Source organism: Cryptotermes secundus, unplaced genomic scaffold, assembly GCF_002891405.2.
Source record: "Cryptotermes secundus unplaced genomic scaffold, Csec_1.0 scaffold665, whole genome shotgun sequence".
In the NCBI taxonomy this organism is placed as follows: Eukaryota; Metazoa; Arthropoda; class Insecta; order Blattodea; family Kalotermitidae; genus Cryptotermes; species Cryptotermes secundus.
This window is the reverse complement of record NW_019725011.1, coordinates 67,787-92,970: the sequence shown is the minus strand read 5'-3', so window position 1 is coordinate 92,970 and position 25,184 is coordinate 67,787. Positions and strand designations below refer to the sequence as shown.

The 25,184-nt window shown below is 38.2% G+C and overlaps 1 protein-coding gene across 2 annotated transcripts in view; it reads left to right on the top strand.

Annotated features, from left to right (window-relative positions):
• Positions 1-23,238, top strand: part of LOC111863223 (phospholipase DDHD1) — a 38,397-nt gene extending 15,159 nt beyond the window's left edge. For both annotated transcript variants that reach the window (XM_023849333.2, XM_023849334.2), the window contains 7 exons: positions 485-591; positions 2,108-2,272; positions 5,791-5,895; positions 8,408-8,565; positions 12,759-12,976; positions 16,502-16,594; positions 22,482-23,238. In XM_023849333.2, coding sequence (XP_023705101.1) covers positions 485-591; positions 2,108-2,272; positions 5,791-5,895; positions 8,408-8,565; positions 12,759-12,976; positions 16,502-16,594; positions 22,482-22,705 — 1,070 coding nt within the window. In that variant the 3' untranslated portion in view covers positions 22,706-23,238. The remainder of the gene's footprint in view (positions 1-484; positions 592-2,107; positions 2,273-5,790; positions 5,896-8,407; positions 8,566-12,758; positions 12,977-16,501; positions 16,595-22,481) is intronic.
• The last annotated feature ends 1,946 nt before the right edge of the window (positions 23,239-25,184 follow it).

The window sequence follows — 25,184 nt, the reverse complement described above, 5'->3', positions numbered from 1 at the left end:
GATACACTGCTCAAATTCTAAACCAACTGCTTCCATTGCCGAGATACCGGGTGCTCATATTATAAGGTAAGGTTATAAAACCACCTTTTAAGATCATTTTAGTGAAAGTTTCATGTTCCTATCTCATATAATTTAAGAACAATGATGAATAAATCATTTTCGAGCAAAATTTAAATGGTCGGCTGAATATATTACCGCCAGAGAGACACGGCAGCGGAATTTAAATGACCGCGCAAAAGGGTTAATGAGGGTCACATATGTATATGTGTTTCATAAGCCATTTTTTTTAAATTTAATAAAATACACTTTTATGCATATAGAATGTTGATAGACATCAAAGTGTGGATCTTTCCATTCATGCAGTCTCTTAAGTTGTGCACTTTCTGTTTAGATAATTATAGTGGTCATATAAGATTATTTGTGTTTGCTTACTGTAATGATATGAAGACAGGAAATTGCATGTCGTATTTGTGCACTCTTTCAGATATTGTGGAAGCTATCACACCCCACAGGCTTCTGAGATTGAGACAGCTTTTGAACTCCAGTGCTATGGATATCATGTATTATACCAGTCCACTGTATTGCTGTGAGGTGAGTTGTGAAAGTGGTCTGATAACAGACATGTGCGTCAACATCTTCTAGACCACTTGGAAGTGTCAGGTTTAGGTGGGAGCTCAGTAATTAAAATGGATCTTAAATCCAGTGTGAGGATGTATACTGGAGTCATGTGACTCATGATAAGGACCTATGGTGGCTCTTCTGAGTACAGTAGTGAAGCTTTGTATTTTATAAAACTGGGGAATTTCTTGAATATCTGAGTAACTGTTAGCTGCTCAAGGGCTGTTCCATGGAATTCATGTAACACATCACAATATTCACTTCCAACATTGGAAGTTGCTGGTGAAGTGAGCATGCTGTCTGATTGTAATGGCTTACAATATCTTAGTCAGTGATATAAATCACTGGTATTCAACCTTTTTTATTTGCATACCCTCAGATATAGTTTCTCTTCAACTTTGTACCCCCACAGTTGTTTGTGTATATTTCAAGTTATGCACAGTCTGTAATTTACATCTGAAACAAATTAAATACATTACATCCAAAATAATGTATTAAGTAATAAATTTCAAATTGAAAAAAGGAGAATCAAGTTATTAAATAACATATATTATTGCCTATCATATAAAAATTATTAAAGGAACAAAGGTTATTTTAACAAAGAAAAATGATGACTAATTAATGTGATTCTGACCAGCTTGTTTCTGTCACACCAGCATGTCAATATGGGGACAAATTTTAATTTTACATATCCTGTAAGATATCTTCGCATGCTCCTGGGTGTAAGTATACCCCAGGTTGAAGAACATTGATATATAAATGCATATTTCCCAGACCTTAAGATTAGAATTTTTACTTTTTCAAAACAATTGGCCATTATATATTCATGAATGAAGAAGTCTGCATGTAAATTATATTACAATGAATTTTGGCAAACTATTTGGCAACTGTGGCATATTTCTAAACTCACATAAATCAGAAAATATTTGAAAGAGAGTAATCACTGGATTTTCATTCTCATTTCTGCCATATTTACACGCTCTACTTATGAGGTACATTATGTAGTGATGTAATGTCATTAGATGGGAATCTGTATGTCCATCTTTACAAATACTTATCCAAATAGAATGAAACTTGAAGTGGAAATATGCTCTTACTGTATACATACCAACGTCATGAGGTACCCACAAATGGATAGAAACTTCTGAGACCAAGTGGACAGTTTTGTTTTCATGCTTTGCCAAAAATGAGTTATACTGTTATATAGATTATGAAGAGTCTGATCTTCTACTGAACTCTATGGCATTAGAGTCAAGAAGATAATATTCTTTTTGGTCACTGCTTGCAACATTATTGAGATTGTTTTGTGTGGAATTTGTAGGTACTGTGTAGAATTCTTAGGTAAAAGTACTCATAGGTAATAGTTAATCAGAATCATAATATTTTGTACTTTGCCAAATATGCAAACATGAATGGGCACTTGTAGTTTGCCTAGGTATTGTAAAGATTGACTGGTATTCACATGTCTGTGTTGACCTTTATGCTGCAGGTTCAGCATGGACTTTCAGAGGAATTGAACAGATTATACACAATGTTCACTCAGCGAAACCCACATTTCATATCCAATGGTGGCAAAGTATCTGTGATTGCACATTCTCTGGGATGTGTTATTGTGTATGATATTGTGACTGGATGGAGGCCAGATTCTTGGCAGGTAAATAAATGTTAACAGAATGTATTTTAAGTATTATGTAGATATTTTTGCATATGATAGTAAACTAATAGGGGAATGAATAATCTTATATAGAGTAATGGGAAGCTTTATGATTTGTGCTGTTCACTTGGTATTATTAGAATCATTAAATGAAGGATGTTGAATTTGGCCTTGCATGTAGTCCATATTGGAGAATAGAGTCCAATAGAAAAATTTCAAATATGACTTAGCTCATGGACACAACTATACAGTGAGGTGTAACAGAATATTTATCATGCTACTTCCAGCAGTTAGTCTATTTTCACCCAAGATGTAAGTTTTTTCTGCTATATTTTTATTCTCGTTCTATTGATATTTCATTGTGAGATCTCTCTTCTGTGTGACAGAAACTACAAAAATAAATATACTATACAGTTTTTTGTCAGAAATTTCTGGCAACAGATGTTTAACACAGTGTATATTCGAATTTTCAGTCAGCCTGAATAAATTATGAAATAATTATGTCAGTCCTTACTTTCTTTAATTACAAAAGCAGTGTGTGAAGATTATGTTTTGATGTAATTAACACTGTACTTCTCCAAAGACGGTAAAACATGCAAAAATCAAAAGGGTTTCACCTCTTCTAGTACTGTAAAATGTAGTACAGTCTCATTTTAGAACATAAATATATGGTAAATAATTGGGATGATATCAATACACACTAGTGTTTTATATGAAGCAGATAAAATATTAACCTTTCCGGTCATATGTCGATATATAATCAACAGTGTGTAGTGCTTCCATGGACGAATGTCGATATGATTGAGATAGTTTGCTTCCATGGACAAATGTCGATATGATTGACAAAGTGTCTTTTGTGTTTCTCTGGTCATACATTGATCGTATGTCACTACTGGCCATTGTAGTCCTTGCTAATGCATTCATGAATGTTTTCTGCACCTTCTTCTGCCATCTGGAAGTCATTATTTGAACTTCTTGAGGAACGAATGCCATTTATATATTACAGCACATTATGTGTTAGTAGCGTGCTTTTATGTTCGGCTGAACCTTGGCCTTCTGGATTGAAGAAACTGAGATATAATCCTTCGTGTGATGCGGATGAAGAATCTAGTAGTGATATGTTAAGTGAAGGACTCATTATTGACTCTGATGTGATTAATTTGGAAATTGAAGGGGAAACTGCGAGTGATGAATTGAGCTTCCAAATGTTGGAAAGTGACAGTGAAAGTGAAACAAGTATTGTTGCATGTTGATAGGTGGGAAGGCTAGACAGTGGGTGACAAGAACCTCGAGACATACACATTTACTAAACTTCTGCCAGATGCAGAGCCCATGGATTATTTTATTTTATATTTCAATGATGAGCTTTTGAATAACATTGTTATAGAGGCAAACAGGTATGCGAGATACAAAATCGACGAACTTCAAGTAAGCCCAGATAAAATTTTTTGGTGACATAATGTCAAGAGATCGCTTTTTACAGATAATTTGGATGATGCACGTGGGGAAATGATACCACCAAAGAAAGCAGTTGTATCATAAAAAAACAAAGAAAGTACATGGGTGACAGACTATATAGAGAAACAGTTTCAGAAAAATTTTGTGCCAGGTAAAAGCATTGCAAGTAGATGAATCGTCAGTTGGGTAAAGGTAGAAGGTAAAGTTGCCCCTGTGCTTACCTAAATAAGCATTACCCCATGATGGCATGTGAGGGAGGAGATGTATAGATCCACATTTTCTTGACCTTAGCACTAGCTGGAGGTGAGTGGTCAGCTTCACGCCCCGGCCACTTTACCCCCAGGAAAGAGGCCCCTGTACCCATTGGATAGGAGACTGGGTGACATGGAGGAGAGAAAATTCTTGCCTCCCTCAGCAGTTGGGTTCAAACACAAAATAATTTGCAAAATTTAAAATCCAGAAAACCAGCGAAGTTGGGCATCAGATTATTTGTATTAGCTGAAAGCGACACTGGTTATGCTCACAGTAAAATTCCAAATTATGGAAAACTTACAGTCGACAAGTGTAACTAGCCATATTATGAAAATCCGTTCATTTCAAGAATATTTCTTTTCTTGATGGACAGACTAGGATTCATTGTGTCTGGTATTGAAGACTACAACATTTTCACTGACAGATATTATAGCAGTGTTGATTTGGCCCAAGAATTGGACAATCAAAAATATAAGTACACATTTTGCTTTTTTTTTTTTTACTTTATGCCCTTGTTGCGTCAACTTTTCGAGCAAAACCAGTCATTTAGTGACACTGGGGGGGGGAATAAACAAAGAAACAAAGTCCAAACTGTGGTTTTAGTCTGCTAGCGAACTATACCGACCGAGTGACCGCCGCTTGTAAACAAAGTTGGTGGCAACTTTAGCGGATAGAGAGTGTTACGTGGTCGGCGCAACAAATCCCTAGGGCCGTTAATTTCTGTTTTCTAGACTGGAGCCACTATTTCCTTGAATTAGCTCCTTATCATCACGAGGCTGAGTGGCCCCCATTCAAGACCCACTACTTCTCAGAAAAAATCTGGTAGTGCCAGGAATCGAACCCGGACCTCTGGATCTGTAGCCAGGAACTCTGACCCCTATACCACAGAGGTGGTCTCAGTGACTTGCAGACATTTAAAAACCCGTGATATCTTGGCTGCAGATCTTTTTCATAATGCTACGACTGGGAAGGGTTAACATTAGATTATATAAAAGTAGCAATGCTAATATTCAGTTATAATGTTCAAAGAAAAGTTTAGTTAATTAAAACATATATTTTAGTTGTATAGATGAGAAAGATTGTTAGAAATGGATGATCTATATTCTGGCAGATGGAACTAAACATTATTTCTTACATCTGGTCTGTGTAGAATGGTAACCACTATTGTAAATGAGTAAAATATGTGACTTAATTTGTTTCACAGTCTGTAAGATGAACTTTTCTCTATCAGAAATGGCCCCAAAAAATCACATTATGTCGCCATGGTTAACATAATAAACATAACTGCCATCTCTGAAGAAAAGCTGAAATTATGTACTAACTGAAAAGAAGTCATAATTTTTTCTTCAGAAACCATTATGTGTATTACACACCCATTCATCTTACATACTAGGCAACATGGTGTCTGAATTAGAGGTACCAACATGCTGACATGTCTGCAGAGATCTGAAGTCCTTAATTTAATTTCCAAATTATTTGTGATTAAGACACTGTGGCATTACAAGTCAGAGGTCCACCATACGATTTTAAGTTAGTTCAGTACAGTTGTCATTACCTAAACTTCTTTCCTTATGAGCCAGTATAATATTATCCCCAAGCTTCATTTTCCAAATGGATGCTTTGCATGCAGTTATTCAAGTATGTGATCTGTCTCCCCTTCAAGTTAAGTTTCAGCCCCTCATAATGTGGTTGATTTAATTATCCTGCCATTATTAGAAGACTATAACATTCTTTGTTATGCACCTTGCACCTTATGCTCATTGTACAATTTCCAGTTTTATAAATAATGCACGATATTTTCTCCTAAGGTTGGTACTTTTTCTCGTACTGCTTGGAATGGTGAGGATTCGGAATTACCAGAAACACCAAGACATGAATTTATATCATCCAACAATTCATGCCTCCAATTTCAAGTAAGTAATAGTAAGATGAAGCAAAAAATTTAGTAATGCTCTTCATCAGACTTTCATTGTTTGCCATGCTACTGTGCTATTGAGTTGGAAAATTCCTGAGACCACACTGATCTGTGCAGGTAAATAATTTATGCCAGCCTCTAAAATTTACTAGACAGATTAAACTATACAATGTTTCCAAAGAATTTTCAAAATTCGGTCTTTGTCAAGAGTGTAAGATGTTTGGGGGAAATTTAAAGAAATATTGATCCAAATAACCTGTTCCTTTTTAAGGGAAACATCAATTTCAGAGCAATCTGTTAAGCTTATTTAAAGCAGTTTACCTGTTTTCATTCAGTCTGGAAACTGCATACATTGAGTTCCCAGTGATAGGGGGCCAGCCATTAGGAATTTTCAAGAATCTTTGTGCCTGTTGAAATTTGATAGCCTTATGAAAGATGAAAACTTCACTTAAGAAAAGATAAATTGAATTTTGAGGAAATTTATTTAGTAAGGTCAGTGTGTGGTGGCAGATAAAAAGTTTTTACAGGTAATCATAAAATAATATATTTAGCTGCTAATACTGTGTAGTAGAAAATAATAAACTGTTGTCAGACCTGGGAGGAATGGTGCTGTACAATAAGTTTAATAGTGACATTTTATTATATCAGGCTTGCAAAACTTTTGAACATTTGTACTTAACTGTATGATCTGTTTGAAACTCCCAAAGTTACTTAAAGTTCATCTCCTGGATGGCTCCAGGGACCCAGCTAGTGAAGAATGAGTTATTCCATATGTTCAGTACCAGAAGGACAGTAAAACTGGGAAGCCATTTTTGTTATGGTTAGAAATTTGTTTAAATAACAAGAGTGGGAATTTCTTAATGTAATGGAATTTTTCTGATTGATTGGACTGATTTGGCTAACTCATAAAATAGATTCTAAATGGTTCTGATGATGGTATATAACACTCAGGATTACTGGATTTTTGGACTTTGTCATCTGGTGACTGAGGTTAGCTCTTTCTAACAGACCCAACAGAATATGTGTTTCCCACACCTTCACCTGAGGATGGAAAGAGAACCAGTTTCCAAAATGTGTTTGTTAGAATACTGGATGATATATAGAGTCAAAAAACTCAGTAATCCTGAGTAACTCATGAAATTTTACAAAGACAAAAACAACACCATCCAGTGTGACTAAGTTTCATCCCTTGAAAACTCATCACCCTTACATGTTTTGATCCCTACGGATCATCCTCAGAGGGCATCAGTACTTTTTCCGGAAACTACTATTACAATAGGTGTTAAATTATACACATACACATGTAATGTCTGAAATACACAATGTACACAATGTTCAAATTTTCACAGTCACAGCAGCCTTCCTGGTTTTAAAATTTTAAAGTTTTTTAAAAACTTTGTTGTTTAAGATTAAAATTTTTCTAAGTTTTTAAAAAACTTTAAAATTTTAAAACCAGGAAGGCTGCTGTGACTGTGAAAAGTTGAACATTGTGTACATTGTGTATTTCAGACATTATATGTGTATGTATATAATTTAACACCTATTGTAATAGTAGGTTCCGGAAAAAGTATTGATGCTCTCTGAGGATGATCCGTAGGGATGGAAACATGTAAGGGTGATGAGTTTTCAAGTGATAAAACTTAAATAGTCACACCAGACGGTGTTGTTTTTGTCTTTGTAATTGTTAGTTAGACGGACCAGAATGAAACAAATCAAATTCATAAAATTTTAGTAAATTTGACCACTCCTGCTCTACTGCACATTTAGATATAAGTCCTTCTAGTTTTGCTGTTCAACTCTGTGTTCCACTTCTTGCTGTCTGTGTGCAACTTCAGTTAATATCCACTCTTCTTCTTCTCTGTCTCCTCCTTCTCTTTTTTCTTTTTGTCGCTGTCATCATCGTGTCACTACATGTTTCAGACTAAATGGTCATCATCAGGTGTACAAGTTGTGATGAAGGAATCTGCTGCTCTACTGTAATGATGTTCTGCTTTTTTTCTGTGTAAGTGCCTCTTACTATTCTAGGTTATATGGGTTACCATGCTGTTGCCATGTGCAAAACATTCAGGACAGCTACACACTGTACCAAAGAAAAATCAGCAAAACCATAAACGAAACACATGCATGGCAACAGCACAGTAACCAATGTAACCTAGAATAGTCTGAGGCATTTACACAGAAGAAAAGCAGAACAACATTACAGTAATGGACTTGAAAGGATTCTGACGATGGTGTATGCTTTACAGAACTATTAGGCTTATTTTGGACTCTATCCATTGTCTTCTATATACCAGACGATGGATAGAGTCCAAAATAAGCCTAATAGTTCTGATACATGAGAAGGAGAAGAAGAAGGGTGGATATGAACTGAAGTTGCACACAGATGGCAAGGAATGGAAGACAAAGTTAGATCTAGACAGTGCAACAGGATGCTCCAATATAATATTGCTGTTCAGGTTATATAGTCTTATTACTGTCATCATAAATTATTTTATTTTTGTGTGTTTCAGATTGATAATTTGTTTTGTCTGGGTTCCCCATTGTCAGTATTTTTGGCACTACGGGTGCGAAATCCACAGGCTCCTGGTCATGTTGAGACCATTCTGCCACCATTCCTGTGCAGTAGCTTCTACAATATTTTCTACCCCTCTGATCCAGTTGCATATAGGTATGACCGCTTATCTGTTCAAATTACTTGCTGGTATATGGTAGGATTGTTTAAATCAGTAGTATAGAAGTAGCAGGCCGTGCCATAGCTCAAGCAGATAGTCGCTGGCTTCCCACCATGGCAGCCCGGGTTCGATCCCGGGTCTGGCCAAGTGGGATTTGTGGTGGACAAAGTGGCGTTGGAGCTGCTAATCTTCATTCCACCAATTGCTCCACAATCGCCCTCACCTATCATCTGGGGCTGGTACAATAGGCCAGAAGTGGCCACAGTACAAGGGACTTAGTCCCACCCCGCTAGCAATAAAAAAAAATAGACGTAGCAGTATTGTTTATATACATAATCTATATTCACTGTGTCTGCCATTTTATACTACTAGCTGTCCAAGCTAGTGTAGCTCAGTCATGAATAGTGATTAGGCTGTGGGCTGGATGACCAAAGGATCAGGATTTGTTTCCTGGCCAAGGCAGAGATTTTTCTCTTTACCATAGTACCAGACCTACTCTGGGCTCTGTGGAGCCTCCTGTCCAGTGGATGTTAGGGCTCTTACCTTACAGGTAAACAGGTTGGCGCATGTTACTGACTACACATCATCTAGCATCAAAATAAGAAGGCATGACTTTATACACTCAACTCTGTATACATTTTAACCCTTCAGCGTGTTTTGCCGTACATGTTACGCGGGTATTTAAATGGTTCTACCTGCGATTTGCCGTACACCGTACGCCAAGCTGTAAGCTTAATTTCGAAGGCCCATAAATATGGAACGAACCACGCCAGCATGATGATGATTGCACCAGGCTGTTGTGAAAAAAATGCGCTCTCTGTTCGTGTTAACATAAATTCAATTTCCTGCAGCTCTGCCAGTCAGTCTAAATAGAACGCTGACCTCACAGTTACGATGGCCGAGTGACTATGATATCAACATACCACAAAGAAGATATGCGTGTGGTTGTGAATAAAGCAAACAAACAAGAAACAAACGAAGAATACACGGCGCCTAAACCCAGAAGACGACTTTCTTCAAAGCCCTTGGTTGTTTGTGATTACAACAGAAACATGCTAGGAGTGGATCTGATGGATCAAATGCTACAGCTGTACTTGCTTGAACGAAAGAAGAGTACTAAGTGGTATCAGAAGTTATTCAAGAGGCTACTCAATGTAGCAATACATAATGCAGTGGTCATATATTGGTGTCTCCCGAATAAGAAAAACATGGGCACGCTAAAGTTCAGACTTTCACTAGTACAAGGCCTCGTGGAAAATCACGGTTTTGGTTTTCCTCATCCTGTATACGGCCGTCCGTCAGTTGAGCCGCTGCCTAAAAGACTCACAGAATGACGTTCCCTGGAGCATATTCCAGCCAAAGGAAAAAAGGAAAGCCTAAAAAAGATGTGTGGTGTGTGCAAAACATGGTAAAGGAAAGAATTTATTTTTGGTGTAGTGAATGTGAGGCAGCGTTGTGTTTAGATGGATGTTTCAAGAAATACCATAAGAAACTCAACTTCTAATCCACTTGCTTCCATCGCTCAGATACAGGGCGCTCACATTATAAGATAAGATTATAAAACCATCTTTTAAGACGATTTCAGTGAAAAATTCATAATTATACCTCATATAGTTAAAAAGTTATGATACATAATATAATTTAGAGCAAAATTTAAATGGGCAATTAAAAATTACTATCGCAGGAGGCCCCACAACAGCGATATTTAAATACCCACGCTGAAGGGTTAATGATGTGCTTAAACAACAGTACTGACAACTTTGCTTTCTCTTATATCCAACTGTCCTCTGCTGTTAGAGGTAGAACTCTGTTGCGACAGTGGTAGGAAATATACATGTTTCATACCTCACAGTTACATGGTAAAAGTAAAGATGTTTCTCTGCTTCAATAATTAAGCATTATGCTTTTGAGATGTATGGTGGAATAAATGTATAGCTCTGCCATTCTTAACTTTGACACTTGGCAGATGTGAGTTGTAAGCTGCATACTCCTGCTTTATCCCCAGGGAAATAGCCCCATTCCCCATTGTATGGGAGGCTGGGTGGAACTCAGAACCAGTCCAGATGCTATGGAGATGAGAAAAATCTGTTACCTCTGCAAGGAACTGAGTCACTGTGATTTGGTCATCCAGTCTATAGCCTAGTTGTCATACCAACATTCAGGTCCACTTAACAGTGATTGAAAATTCTCTAGTGGCCTTTTTTACATGTGTATAGGATGTATGATAAGTGAATGCCTGTATTTTAATGCTTGTATATCATTTGTTTCAGTTAAATAAACTGCCTGTGACAGATGTATTCATTAAGGTTTTATGCCACTGACTTAAAATATCCACATACACTTAGGCATTTTCACTTTATTTTTTAATCAAAATGGTATGTTTGCCGTTGCTACTTAACTGAAACTTCTCATGTTGTGCAAGATGGGGAACTCTCACACTTTGCCAGTGATTTAGGAGAGTGGTTGCATCTGGATCTTCCTGACCTAACGTCATGTGTCTTCTCTGCAGGTGGGTACAGGAAGTTCTCCAAACAAACTGAAGAAACGTGGTTGAACTGGAAGAAAGAATAACCAATACTCTGAACCCCCTTCCTTCAAACATGCTTTGAGCAGCAGTGGCACACATACCAGTTCATGTAAAAAATTCCATCATCCTAGTGGCGGCATATATGGAGATTTTAAGTTAGGCATAAATCCTTATTGAACACTCATCAGCAGTTTGTTTCATACAATTAGGTAAAGAATCACATGATTTACAAGTATAGTAAGAAGTGGTAAAGTGGTTGAAATTATTAGTCACATTACCTCTTCTGATCTTGTAAATGTCGTGCACTGTCGTGTTCCTTTGAGAAATGGGAACTTGGTGCTACAGAAAATTCATGTGGCCATGACCAAATGCAGGAAACTGCCATTGAAGATTTCTTTCATGGGGTGATAGATTTGAATGCTGAGGTAAAAGGTTACTGACTTGGGATCATTGAAATTCAGTGCTACATGAGAGAAAAGCTTAAATTTAGGAATGTTAAATGGTGCTCCACTGTACAATGAATACAAATGTTGGAGGCATATGAGGGGAGTAAGAACTCGCACATTCTCAGTCCGGGCACCAAGCAGGTTGGTGTAGCTCTAATGCTTCAGATATGTATTTTGGAGGTTCCCAGTTCAAATCCTGACTAGGGCACCAGCTGTCCTAACTGAAATATTTCATGATCCTGCCAGGAAATTGTCAGGATAGTACGTCCTTCCAGAGTGTTTCCCTTTCATCATTCACTGATCATCATAGCATTTAACACCATATAGGGCAGCATCATGAAAGAACCCACAAAAAGAAAATAGTCTGGGTGCTTAACAGAAGTGAGATTTCTGCTTGATGCTCTGGTCTTTGTAATCCTAAGGACGGAGCCCCTACTTCTTAGTTGAAGAGTTTCCAGAGCATTTTCAGACAGTGGTGAAGAGGAAGATCATGGCAGTCCAACTGTAGCTGTTAATTTTACTGACAGAATGATCACAGGTCTGAAACATGAACAGTGTGTTTCAGTTTAATATTTTCAGTGAATAGTTGATTTTCATTATTAAATTCGATATGAGGCTTATTTTTATATGACAGTATGATTATGAAACTAAGGGAAATGGGCATAAAAAGTTGGAATTATCAAGTCAGTAAATAAAAGCACAAATGTAAGTTTATATATTAAATGGAAACTCCTTGATTACAAACTTCATGTTGTCTTTCTGCAAAATTTCTTCTTCACACTTCTTAATTTTGGTGGGAAAATCTGTTGAAAGTGGCCAGTTGGAAGGCCATAACAAGAAATTAGTATCACAACAGGTATCAGAGAGGTAGTTATGAGGGTATGAAATAGATTTAGTTGCCAGATTTGGACCAGTGGCAGATATTAATATGGAATTTGAAGTTCTCACAGTGATGGTTGTGAGGAATATTGTCTTTTGGTGGGATGTGATGCCGTGCAGTCTGGTAGAAGTTTGCCAATGTTTGTCCAAAACTTTGGTAAGCATCCACCAGACTACACAGTGTCATATGGCTAGAAAACAGTATTCCTCGGATGTCTTTATGTGAGTGATGTTGAACTTTCAAATTATAATACTAGATATGACACCTGTTGTTCAATGAGAATATTTAAAAGTCCATAGAATTGTGGATTGTATACACAAGTTCTCTTTATTGTAGGATGGAACCTCTTCTGTTGCGTGATTACAGCCGAATTGCTCCACTACAGATACAGGCTTATGATGTTGCCACTCATGTACACTATAAAGACATGCCTCTTGAACCAACAGATCCTGAAATAACAGTTGGTGGCAGTGCTGGTACCTCAACTGTAACTAAACGTCAGGAAGGAGTAGATGAACTGGGAGCTGATTCTCCTAGCAACACTCCTACCAAAGGTATAGAAATTTCATATTGAATTCTGTGGAAAACTTTTAGAGAAGTTCATGATGTACAAATACAGTGGAACTACAATGTAATTAGAACTGAAAACAGTCGCAAAAGCTATCGAGAGGAGTCATGCAGTAGAGTTCATATTGCAGCACTGGGAAGCATAACAAATGTAGTACAAATGTGAGCAGGAAGTGAGACATGCTTGTAAGCATATACTCTGCAAGTTTACACAGGTGATAATGCTTCTGACCTATGTTTGGGAGGTGCTTGGTTCCACATGGTTGTTCTGTCACTCCAAGTGCTGGCTACTACCTCGGACTATGACCAGTTTCTTCCACACCCCTTCAAGTTCGCCATTAACTGTAATCCAATCATTGAACTTGATGTCTAAGTTACTAACAGCATCAGTAATTAAATTACAAATAAAATCTCTAAACTCGTAGTATGGTGCTGAAATACTCAAATAACTGGCCGATCTACCTAGCATTGGCCAGGAGTAATGCACAAGCATAATTAGGAAGTGTAGTACATAGGAAGGTATATTGTTCATCTAATTCAGGCATGTCCAATGCATCGATCATGATCGACCGGTCAATTTTTGGTCAATCTCATAGGCCTATAAGGAAAGTATATGTGAAAAGCATGTAAATTCACTTGTAATATAATAAGATTATATTCAGATTTTGAAGGGAAAATATGTGTTAAAGTAGTCTGTACTTTCAATGTATGTTGCTTTTACAACAAACATCATGTGTGTTATTTTTACCAATATTTTTGCTTAAAGTGAGGTACAACAATAGGAGGGGGTGGTAGATCACTGGCAGTTTTGACACTAAAAGGTCGATCACAACCTGTTTGAAATTGGACATGTCTGATCTAAATGATGTTATTTTAAGTAATAAAATTGTAAAGAAAGTAACTGATCCATTGTGGTTATAAATTGGGGTTATATTTGTATAATTGGAAAATAAATATCTCAGGAATTACAACAGATAGACATATAGAGTAAGCAAGGAATTCTTTTCTAAGCTGTGTTGAATGTAAGTACCTCATTATGCTAGGATGAAGGGTTCTTGAGCAATAATCAAAGACCATGTATCTGGGGTATCCACCCCGGGGTGGTCCTCTACCATCATGCAGGATTGAGTCAAAATAGGTCATTGGTTTGGAAATGTATAAACAATGATGAAACAGACACTCTTTATACATGTATATACCAAGACATCTGCCTAATGTTTCCTGTGCATAAAGAACATGTATAAGAAACAAAAATGTATAATGAACCTAGCAACACTAGAAGCTGGTTTGTGTTTTCCCTTGTTCTACCAAGAGCAGAAGATAGTTTGAGTTTATCCCATACTGTAGTAATGGAAGAAGTTTGGGATTTCCCCCATATCCTATTAACAGCAGATGCTTCCTCATGGCAGCAGCAGAAGATAGTTTGTGTTTTACCCCATATCCCTTTTCCCATTGTTGTCGCAGTTCCACTGACTTTCTTACACAGGAAGTAATTGGGAAATAAGATGATGACAGAAGGTACTAATTTGGGTGTTTCCATTTATCTTAGTAACACCAAAAGATAGGTTGGGTTTTCCCCCATATTCTAGCACTAGAAAAAGATGGTTTGGGGTTTTCCCATTGTTGTCATGAACCCATTGTTATCATAATCTCAATCTGTTCTAGAGGAAGTAATGGGGAAATAAGTTGGCTTGTACTTGGCTGTATGCACATTTATTGTCTAAAACATTGCTAGGGAGGTCCTTTGCTATCATGCCAGATTTGGCCAAAATAGGTGCAGTTGTTTGGATGTTCATAAGGAACAAACAGACACACTTTTTACATGGTGCAATCCAAAAGTTCCCGAAATATATTAATAAAAACTATTACATCTTACCTAGATCTTATTCTGCACCATCACCTTCAAAGTAGTCCCCTTGGGAGCGCATACACCGATCCCAGCGTTTCTGCCACTTTTCAAATGCATCCTGGAAGTCTTTCTTTGTTAGGGTGTTTAGTACCGTCTGTGTTTCCACTTGAATTTCCTCAACTGTATCAAATCTTTGCCCCTTCAACTTGATTTTCATCTTGGGGAAGAGAAAGAAGTTGCATGGAGCTAAGTCTGGCGAGTACAGTGGGTGGGGAACGACTGCCATCTTGTTTTAAGCCAACAATTCCTGCACAATGTAAGCCGTATGTGGTCGTGCGTTGTCATGGTGGAGTACCCAGTCATTCATGCGCCACTTCTCTGGACGTTTTCTCCTCATGTCCTCCCTCAAACACTTTAGAACATCGCGATAGAACTCTTTATTGACTGTCTGACCAGGAGGGACGAACTCCTTATGAACAATTCTGTCAGTATCAAAAAAACAGATCAACATGGACTTAATGTTGCTCTTGACTTGTCAAGCTTTTTTTTGGCCAAGGTGAAGAAGGGCTCTTCCATTGCGACGATTGCTGCTTGCTTTCAGGGTCGTAGCCATAAACCCAACTTTCGTCACCAGTGACAACCTTCGAAAGAAAGTTCGGATTCTCTTGAAGCGGTTGCTGAAGTTCCCTGCAGACTTCCAAGCGATGCTGCTTCTGTTCATTTTGCATCAGTCGTGGCACAAACTTTGCCGCAATCCTCCTCATGTTCAGTTCCTCTGACAAAATTCGTTGACATGTACCATAACTTAGTCCCAAGGTGTTACAGAGGTCTTGGATGGTCAGTCTACGATCTTGCAGAATCAGATCCCTAACTTTTGTGACATTTTCTGGTGTTTTGCCCATTGATGGCCGTCCCGAATGATCATCATCATCAGTCAATGTTCGGCCAATTTTAAAACGCTTATACCAGTTGTAAGTTTGTGTCTGGCCTAAACTGTTTTCACCAAAAGCTTGCTTCAACATTTGGTGCATTTCTGCAGCGGTTCTCCCAAGTTTGAAACAGAACTTATACAGTCACGCTGCTCTCTCAGGTCAGCCAACGCAAAACCGCAAACTCACGGAAACACAACAATGGAAATACGTTTACCAAAAATAAACCCAACCACTCAACTCGACGCTGCTTGCCACACTGATTCAAGAAGGATGTGTGGGGAGGCACCCCACACATCCTTCTTCCTTAGCGGTATTTCGATGTACTCATAACCATTCATGGGCAAAATTCAAATTTTGGTAACTTTTGGATTGCCCCACATATGTAGAGTACAGATAAACAGTTATAGAATAGATGTAAAGTGTAACAGTGTGTTAACTGCCTAGCGACAATCCAGACATCTAGATCTTGTCTGATAGCTCATGTGGTTAAAATGTTAGTCAGCAAGGACATATCCCAGTCCTGCCTGATTGACATTTCTATATTATGTTAATATTAGGTAATGTATAAATATGGTGGTATATTTGTATCTAAGTCATTACTTTTAATTAACCAAACATAAGCACGTGGCTCAACAGTCAGTTGTCTGTGTCACTAGTGTGAAACAATTGTTACTAAATTTAGTGTACAGGAATTGTAGAATTTGATGTGTTTTGTTATATTTCAAATGAAGGTTGGAGAATTTGGGGCTTAATGCGTGGGAGCTGGAAGCTGCAAGATGAAGTAGATGGATCAGGATCACCTCAGTTTGATGCTCTACCTGCAGGTAATCATCAGCCACCAGCACTCTCTGTAGGAGGTGTGGTGCATATTGTTCCACAGAGAAAGAGAAGAATGAAATAGAAGGGGGAGAAGCCTTGTGGTACTAAATATGAATGTGATTCAGGATTCCTCCAGCTCTGAGAAGAGATTCATTCTAAAAAAGAACTTTGCCCCAAATCCTTTTCATAGGGCCAGACATGAGCATTTTGGAAGCTCTGTTACAGAAGAGCATTTCACCTTCAGCATGAGCAGTTGTAGATGCAAAGAGTAAAATAAAATTGCCTTTATGCCAGAACAGCATTCTGTAAAGGTTTCCAAGTGGAGTAGAGGTTGAAGCTCACTTTCTTGTCCTCAGCACAGGATGGAGGGAGGGGAGTGGCTACCTTCATGCTGTGGCTGCTTCATTTATAGGTTTCCCTGGTACCCATTGGGAAGTAGGCCAGATGGGCCCTTGGGCAGTTCTGAAAACGTAAAACTTAAATTTGAAGTTCAGTAATAAATACATTTGCAGGTCACCGCTAAGACTACACAGCCGGCACATTTGTTTGGTGGTTAGTACCCTAAAGATTACATTTCCTAACATGCATTCACAGTATTTGAAGTTAGAACATCCATTGTCATTAAACTACCATGACATATTTCTTTCATATATAAACTTTAAGTTTACAGAATGTCTGTTTAATACCCATATAAACTCCAGAGTTTTCAGTGGTCACATTGAGATTACTGGAAATATTCACTCTTTGATTTGTAGAATGATTTCAACATTTTCTGGTTCTAACCTCCCTGTAATGATTATTTTTTGAAGCCTTAGTATTTCATGCTGTTACGAATTCTTATTATAATACACTTCCACTGTACCTTAAACCAGTGGATTCATTATGGTACTTATAAGAGCCATACCACAATAGATCACACTAGAAGCATAGAGTAAAATTGAGATTTAAATTTTGACTGCCCTTATATATATACAATGCCTATTGAAAAGTCAATGGAAAGTCTTTTCATTTATTTATTACACTATATTGTCATTGTTTGTCGGTCACAGTAGTCGAGAGTTCTAAGGAATGTACTGTCTTCGCTTGCTTGGAAGTCGGGTTCGTGGGTTCGAATCCCACACAAGGCATGGATGTTTGGTATGTGTTTATTCTGTGCTTGTGTTTTCCTCTGTTTAGGTATAGGTCATGGGACAAGCTGATTACTTGTCCAAGGAGTCCTACAGCCTATAAAATGATCATGAAACTGAAAATCAGAGGCCAGGGCCCAAGGGGGCTATAGAGCGAGTGAAAAAAAAAAAACATCATTTACAGATTCAGTAGTTTAATTTATATTATAAAGCTATGTATAAATGCTTCTGACAGTGGCGTGTAGTAGTAAATGTGAGTTATTTTGTACAGTGTCCAATGACTGAGATTAGCTCTTTCTAACAGGACAAACTGTGCAAGAAACATTGCTCCCCCACACTTGACAATGGAAACATAGCCAGTTTCCATAATACATTTGAAAATGCTCAAGGTCATGGACAGTGTCCAGAATAATAGTCACATTTCTTATAACATAAAGCTTTAAATACCAACACAAAGAAACACAAAGATGAGAGTGCAATAATACGAGTACATGAATGCATAGGTGACCATGATTTGTTTTTGAAGAAAGCAGTCTTCTGGGATTTGGCACCATGTATATGTGGTGTTAACCGACGTTTCGGAGGAACGTATCGCCTCCATCTTCTACCCTGAAGATGGAGGTGATATGTTCCTCCGAAACGTCGGTTAACACCACATATACACGGTGCCAAATCCCAGAAGACTGCTTTCTTCATAGTCACCGCCGTGAAAGCCTCAAATCTTACATGATTTGTTTTTGCTCGCAGAGGTGAACCTTGTGGCGAAGTATGTTAGTGTATGGTCTTTTAGAAGTTAATGTTGAGGCATTTGTACCTACATTGTATTGTGCTGGGACCCACTGTATTTTATGTGATTTACTACCCCACCTGACTAATGGGCGCAGTGAAATGCCATTTACTTCGTGAGAGTTATTTGAATTTTTTGAGTACTTAACCCTATATTCACATACTCCTTGGTCCTGTGGTCCTCTAAGAACCTTGGCCATTCATCCATTATTCTCCATCTCTTCACTTTCAGCTCTCTTATGTTATTTTCATATCTTCTGGGCATCTCAGTCTAGGTTTTCCCACTTCCTGCTTTATTTGCAGAAATTATTATAGCCCCTCCTGCTTAACCTTTAAGAGACGGCCATTTAAATTCTGGTAGTGGTAGTGGGACAGAGTTAATTAAAATGCCCGCCACTGTAGAGTAATAAAAATTGTAATCATGTTACTCAAAATGCTGTGATTTCTACAATTTTTGTGATAAATGAACGAAATAAACGCTGCTTTTATCTAGAAAGAATATAGAATCAGTTATTGTAATTTACCGATTTTAAAATCTCTTAAAATTTTTACGCTGATGCCAAAAAAAATGTTTCCCTCAATTTCGAACGTCTGTGCACACAAATGCACACAGTTCCTGAACAAAACGTTTCTGCAGTCTGAATGCCTGCTGCTGACATCATTTTATAAGTATGGCTTATGTGGCAACGGGCAGAAGTTTATGCTTGCGTTCCTCATTCTCCAGTTCATAGATTCCTTTCGGTATGTGCACGAGTGTGGGCAAAGTCTAATCGTTCGCAGAAACACTGACTGTATTATCTCGTATAGACAAACAAGAAGTAGTCTGTTTTGAAATATAGCCGAGCAGTGTCAGAACGTTCAAGGCTAGCGTTGTGTTTAGCTGTCCACCATGGCCTCGTATTTGGAACTGAAATTGAGAATCAGCTTACAAATGACACCGATTCAGACTGTTGTACCGATGACTCTGAGAGTTGCGAGGAAGAAAGTGAATCAGAAATTGAAGTCGATGAAGAACCATCATCTTCGTCGGCAACCTGGTGACCACCACACCAGCGTGGCAAGAGGAGTGTGAATAATTATTCAGGTGGAGCTGTGGGCAAACTGTGGCAAACAGTTATAGCATCTGTCGTCGAACCTGGAAATGGACAAATAAACTATTTTTCCATCTCCTGGATCTGAACAGTTACAGCCTGTTGTCACGCAGAGAATTTCGTCTCGCTCTTGTGCGGAACATGCTGGAAAGGGTTCACTTCGCCCTCAACGGCCCAGGGGTTGAACCCCTGCCATTTCATTGAGATACCTTGATTAGAGGAGCTCAAACCACATCACTGGTCGACTTCCTCTACTTTGCAATTGAGGTGTCATGTGTGCTTTTCGCGTGGAAAACGAAGAACCGTCCGGACAAAGTGCGTGAAATGTGACGTCGGACACTGGATTTCCGGNCTGGAAATGAACAAATAAACTATTTTTCCGTCTCCTGGATCTGAACAGTTACATCCTGTTGTCACAAAGAGAATTTCGTCTCGCTCTTGTGCGGAACATGCTGGAAGGGGTCCACCTAGCCATCAACGGCCCAGGGTTCGAACCCCTGCCGTTTTATCGGAGATATCTCGATTATAAGAGGCCAAACCACATCACTGGTCGACTTCCTCTACTTTGCAATTGAGGTGTCATGTGTGCTTTTCGCGTGGAAAACGAAGAACCGTCCGGACAAAGTGCGTGAAATGTGACGTCGGACACTGGATTTCCGGATGTTTCCAAGATTTCCACACGAAGCCAACAGTCCGTTAGACGACGCAGGTGGGAGGAGAGATAACTTATAAAGCTGGTGACCAAAAATCATGTAAGTAGAAAAAGAATTTATAACTTAAAATTAGATTTTAAAAAGCCAGCCGCATGCGTGGACTGCGCGATGACATATGGCGTCATTCGTCCCCTTGACTTTATTTTCATGATGCCATATGGAGTCGCTCGGCTCTTAAAGGTTAATCCATTCTGACCATATGCCCCAAACTCTCCAACATCCTCCTTTTAATATTTGCTACCAGGTAGTTGGTTGAGGCACTGTGCTACAAGCCAAAAGGTTGCGGGATCGAATCCCGATGAGGTCATTGGATTTTTTTTTCAATTTACTTAATCTTCCCAGCCGCACTATGGCCCTGGGGTTGACTCAGCCTCTAACAGAAATGAGTACCAGGAATATTCTTAGAATATTCTTGGGGGGTATAGGGCCGGCTGGCATGTAAGGCTGACAACCTTACTGCCATCTATGAGCTGATTGTCTAGAGAATGTGGGACCCTTAACATCTCACAAACCTATGGGCCTCCACAGCCTGTTACAGGGATACATTTACTTTCTTATTACTTACCAGATCAGTTTTATCCTAGTTTCCTCTGCTTTTGGTTACTGACTCTTGAAGCACTGGTCAATGGTCCATACACTTCCCTAAAATTTTTCCTCTCCTACACATTTTTCACAAATAATTTTATCCTGTTGTGTTAGGGACTTGGTCTTTTAGTCACTTAAATATGGTGTCTAGATCACTGAGCTATGTAATGGGCACAAGGAGTTAAATGATGCTGTGCCAGCTGTGAGACATTGAATATGATATAAGTGGAGAGTTGGGAGGGAATGAAGAGGAAGTGGTTGTGGCCTGTTTAACCTTTAAGTGCCGAAGTGCCCCGTTTGTGCCAGTCATGAGTAAGGTCGTCATGGCCAAAGTGCCCCGTTTGTGCCAGTCAGGCATTTAAACTCCACTAGTGGAAGCGCGTGCACACGCCACTAGTGGAAGCACATGCAAAGTCCTAACTATTTATTTTTAAATGTAGTAATTACCAGACAGACTTGAGTGAAACCCTAATAGATGAATTAAACTGATACATAAATGAAAAACAGCAAATAAAAATATACGTATAAGTTACGCCAAAACTTATTCACGATCCAGTAATTTTATTGCAGATTCTGCAGATAGGTATGTTAAAAATATATTGTAAAATTCGATGTACATACCTTTTTTGTTGTTACCTGCTTGATGTATATATAGACTGAAATTATATTATAGTATTTGATTTCACTACGAACGCACAGAAAACAGATCGCACTCTGTGTCTTAGTCATGATGCAGCTGTATGCTCATTCAAATAGAAGGGGCAATAAACTTTTGCAGCTCTAACGGAAGGTCTTAGCACTGAAGAAGGGACCCCTCTAGCTTTCTCTTGAATAGCCATGCTTTCATTCTTTTGTCCTTCAGTCAAAAGATTCAAATATCCGAAGAGTGTAAGCAGGGCTAGCACAAGACTGAATGATTTTATTGCTTCCATCTGTTTTATGACACCAGGGACTGCTAAAATTCATCACGTGTTACAAACAGAAATGAACTTATAATGCAGAACAACTCTGTGATGATCTGGGAAACCATTTTTGCAGTACACATCAAAATTAAAACAAAAAATTGAAAATTGAGTATAACACTTTGTATTAAAAATTTCAAATCTTCCGTTATAATATGCGACACTATGTTCTTTGCTGATATAAACAAAGTTAATACCATCCATTTATCATAAAATTGAGCAAGATACAGCATTTTTAAACACAACGCTTAAAATTGATTAAGCGCCTAATAGGAACGGACATTTAAACGCAGAGTCGCGACAGGCATTTAAACGTGCACCAGCAGCGGGCATTTAAATAAACTCCGACCAGCTCAAGCTTACCACTATTTCGAAGTCCGGCGTTTAAAGGTTAAAGGTACTTTCCTCTTGATGGGAACAGCTGACAAAGATTGTGAAAGAAAACCGTAGGATATCCAGTTCTGTAGCCAGGATTTGAAATTAGAGTTTTATTAACACCAGTTATTCATATTATCTGAGAGCTCTGTGTGCCCAGTAATCTGAAGTTACCGTTTTCAGGATTATAAATATGCAGTGGGGTCCTCATGTAGTTCAGCATTTCTATAAATTGGATCTCTTTGTTCCTCAGGTCAGCACCAGCGTCTAGACTATGTTTTAAGAGAAATAAACCTTGGTGGAGGTTACTTGTCAGCATTAAGATCACATACTGCTTACTGGCGCAATTATGATGTGGCATATTTTGTTTTGACGAGACTGTTTCGTGATCTGGAGACTCAGCGGCTGCAGCAGGCTCCAGCAAGTGTCTCACAACAGTCACCAACATCATCAGAAGCTTCTTTGGCCAACATGTAGTTCAACAAAGTTAACTATATTTTTCTACTGAATTGTGTTGTAGGTTATTTTATGTGGTCCTTATACAGTATCCTTGTCATAGGTATCAAAGGATACTAACATAAAATTACAGTTCCAAAGAGTTGGCTTCTTTGTTTGTGTGTGTGTGTGTAAGAGAGAGACAGATAAAGAGAGATACTTACTGAATTAGTCATAAGAAAACATCATTAAACGAAACAGGGTCTTGTTGCCTGTGTTTGTGACTTAATAAATAACATCATCTTCAGTTGGAAGCACTGTCAGTTATGTTGTTAAAGGTTGAATATAGTTCAGTTCAGTGTAAAGGTGAGATTGTTTGATTGGAAAATGTTAAAGTTACTCAAGAGTTTTAAATTGTGAGTTGTATTCCAGTATATTGATATTAGTATTTCTGTCCCACACCTTATTTAATGGGGCCACGATTTCTTATCACATTGATGAAAGATATTGTAACGTGTTTCGAGTTCGAAGCTCGTTGGTCACGTGTGTAAGTCCAAATCCCACTTCTGACACCAGTGTAATGTGTTTCGTTACTGAATACGCCGTAGAGATCGTTAATTGGTTTATTGAACAATCTACAAATATCGGCTACAATTAATTATCACAATGTTATGGGTTTCCACACTTTACAAACCCTACAACAAAATCTCTTAACACTCTCTTCAAGAGTCTTCACGTATTAATAGCGCGGGAGCTATACAAGTCTTGCTGAATTACACACTCCAAATATAACTGGTTATCATGAACTATCACTGATTCTCGCACACGCGTCTGTAGCTCGTAACTTGCGAACTGAGAACTTGTTGATAACACACTGACTCTCGCTTGCTGCTCAGCTAGCTTTTATTCCGTTCGCTGTTGCTAGTTGTGACGTGGCGTATAGCCTAGNCTCGCCTATTACGCGAGTGCTACGTTACTGCCACGTGCCGCTGGGGAGGTAGGGGTCCTCGGTTGCGCAACATGTCACACTATGTTTACTTTCTTCCCTGTCTGTCTGTCTGTCTCTCTCTCTCTCTCTCTAATGTGGGATGAAGCAAATTCTGATAACTTGGGGAATCATTTGGTAGTGTGGAAGCATAATGCATGTCTTGCAAGTATTTTTGTAATAGGCAGCAATATAATGAGAAGTTCTGTGCGGAATGAAAACCAGCTGACCTGCACAGCCTTTGTCTTTATGGTTGGAATAGTTCAGCCTTTTGCTATTCTGCTAGATTGATGCCTACTCAAACCTACAAAATTGCAATTGGCAAGAAAATACCTGCAAGAATGACAGTTGAAAGGTTAAATACAAAATAAAGTTGTAGCATAAGGTTGAAATTATAGCATAAATCAGTAATATATCCTAATCCATATTTACATGAGCCCTTTCACAGGAATTAAAAACCTTGGGGTTTGTGTAGAATGAGTTTCAGTCAGCTTTCTGCCAAGTTGTATGTGTGAATAAAACTGAGTGGAGATGGAAGTAACCAGTTTATGTAGTTCGAATAAAGTCTGAATAGTGTCCCTAGCTCTGTACAGGTTCTTTAAATTTTTAAAATGTTTAACAGCTGCATTGTTTGAATAACATAATAAATGTTAATTTTATTGAATGAAACAAGAATGCAATAAAATAATTTGCTATGAATTGAAAGAAAACGTGGAAAACTATGGACAAAATACATATGAACAGTCAATCAGTTGGCAGTACAGTAAGGAGAAAAATTCAATTGAAAAACAGGGAAGTGTGGGGAGCTAGAAAAGATTAAATTTACAGGCATTTTCTTTTCATATTTTGATACTGTTTTTGTTCCTTTCAATGCAAAAGGCACACTCTGTTGCCTGGCTTGTATTTTTTTTTTTTTTGCTTTACCAGTTTATAAATACAAACCACTCCGTCCTATGTGACATATAAGTTTTTACTACGTGAAAACATATCTCCCTTACGTGTTTTGGTCCTTACGGACCATCTTCAGAGGGAACACCATTACAGACTGGAAACTACCATTACAATAGGTGTTTTGACTTAAAATACATACACTTATATCCTATGATGCACAGTACATATAAAGAGTAACATTTCACAATCACAGCAGCTTCCTGGTATTGTAAAGTTTCTAGATGTTATTTAAAAAACCTTTATTGTCAATAGTTAAAATTGACAATTGACTATTGACAGTAAAGGTTTTTTAAATAACATCCAGAAACTTTACAATACCAGGAAGCTGCTGTGATTGTGAAATGTTCGACTTTATCTGTACTGTGCATTATAGGATATAAGTGTATGTATTTTAAATCAAAACACCTATTGTGATGGTAGTTTCCAGTGTGTAATGATGTTCCCTCTGAAGATGGTCCGTAAGGACCGAAACGCGTAGGGGAGATAAGTTTTCACGTAGTAAAAACTTATATGTCACATTGGACGGAGTGGTTTGTATTTATAATTGTTAGTGTGACAGACCAGAATGAAACAAATCAAATTTAC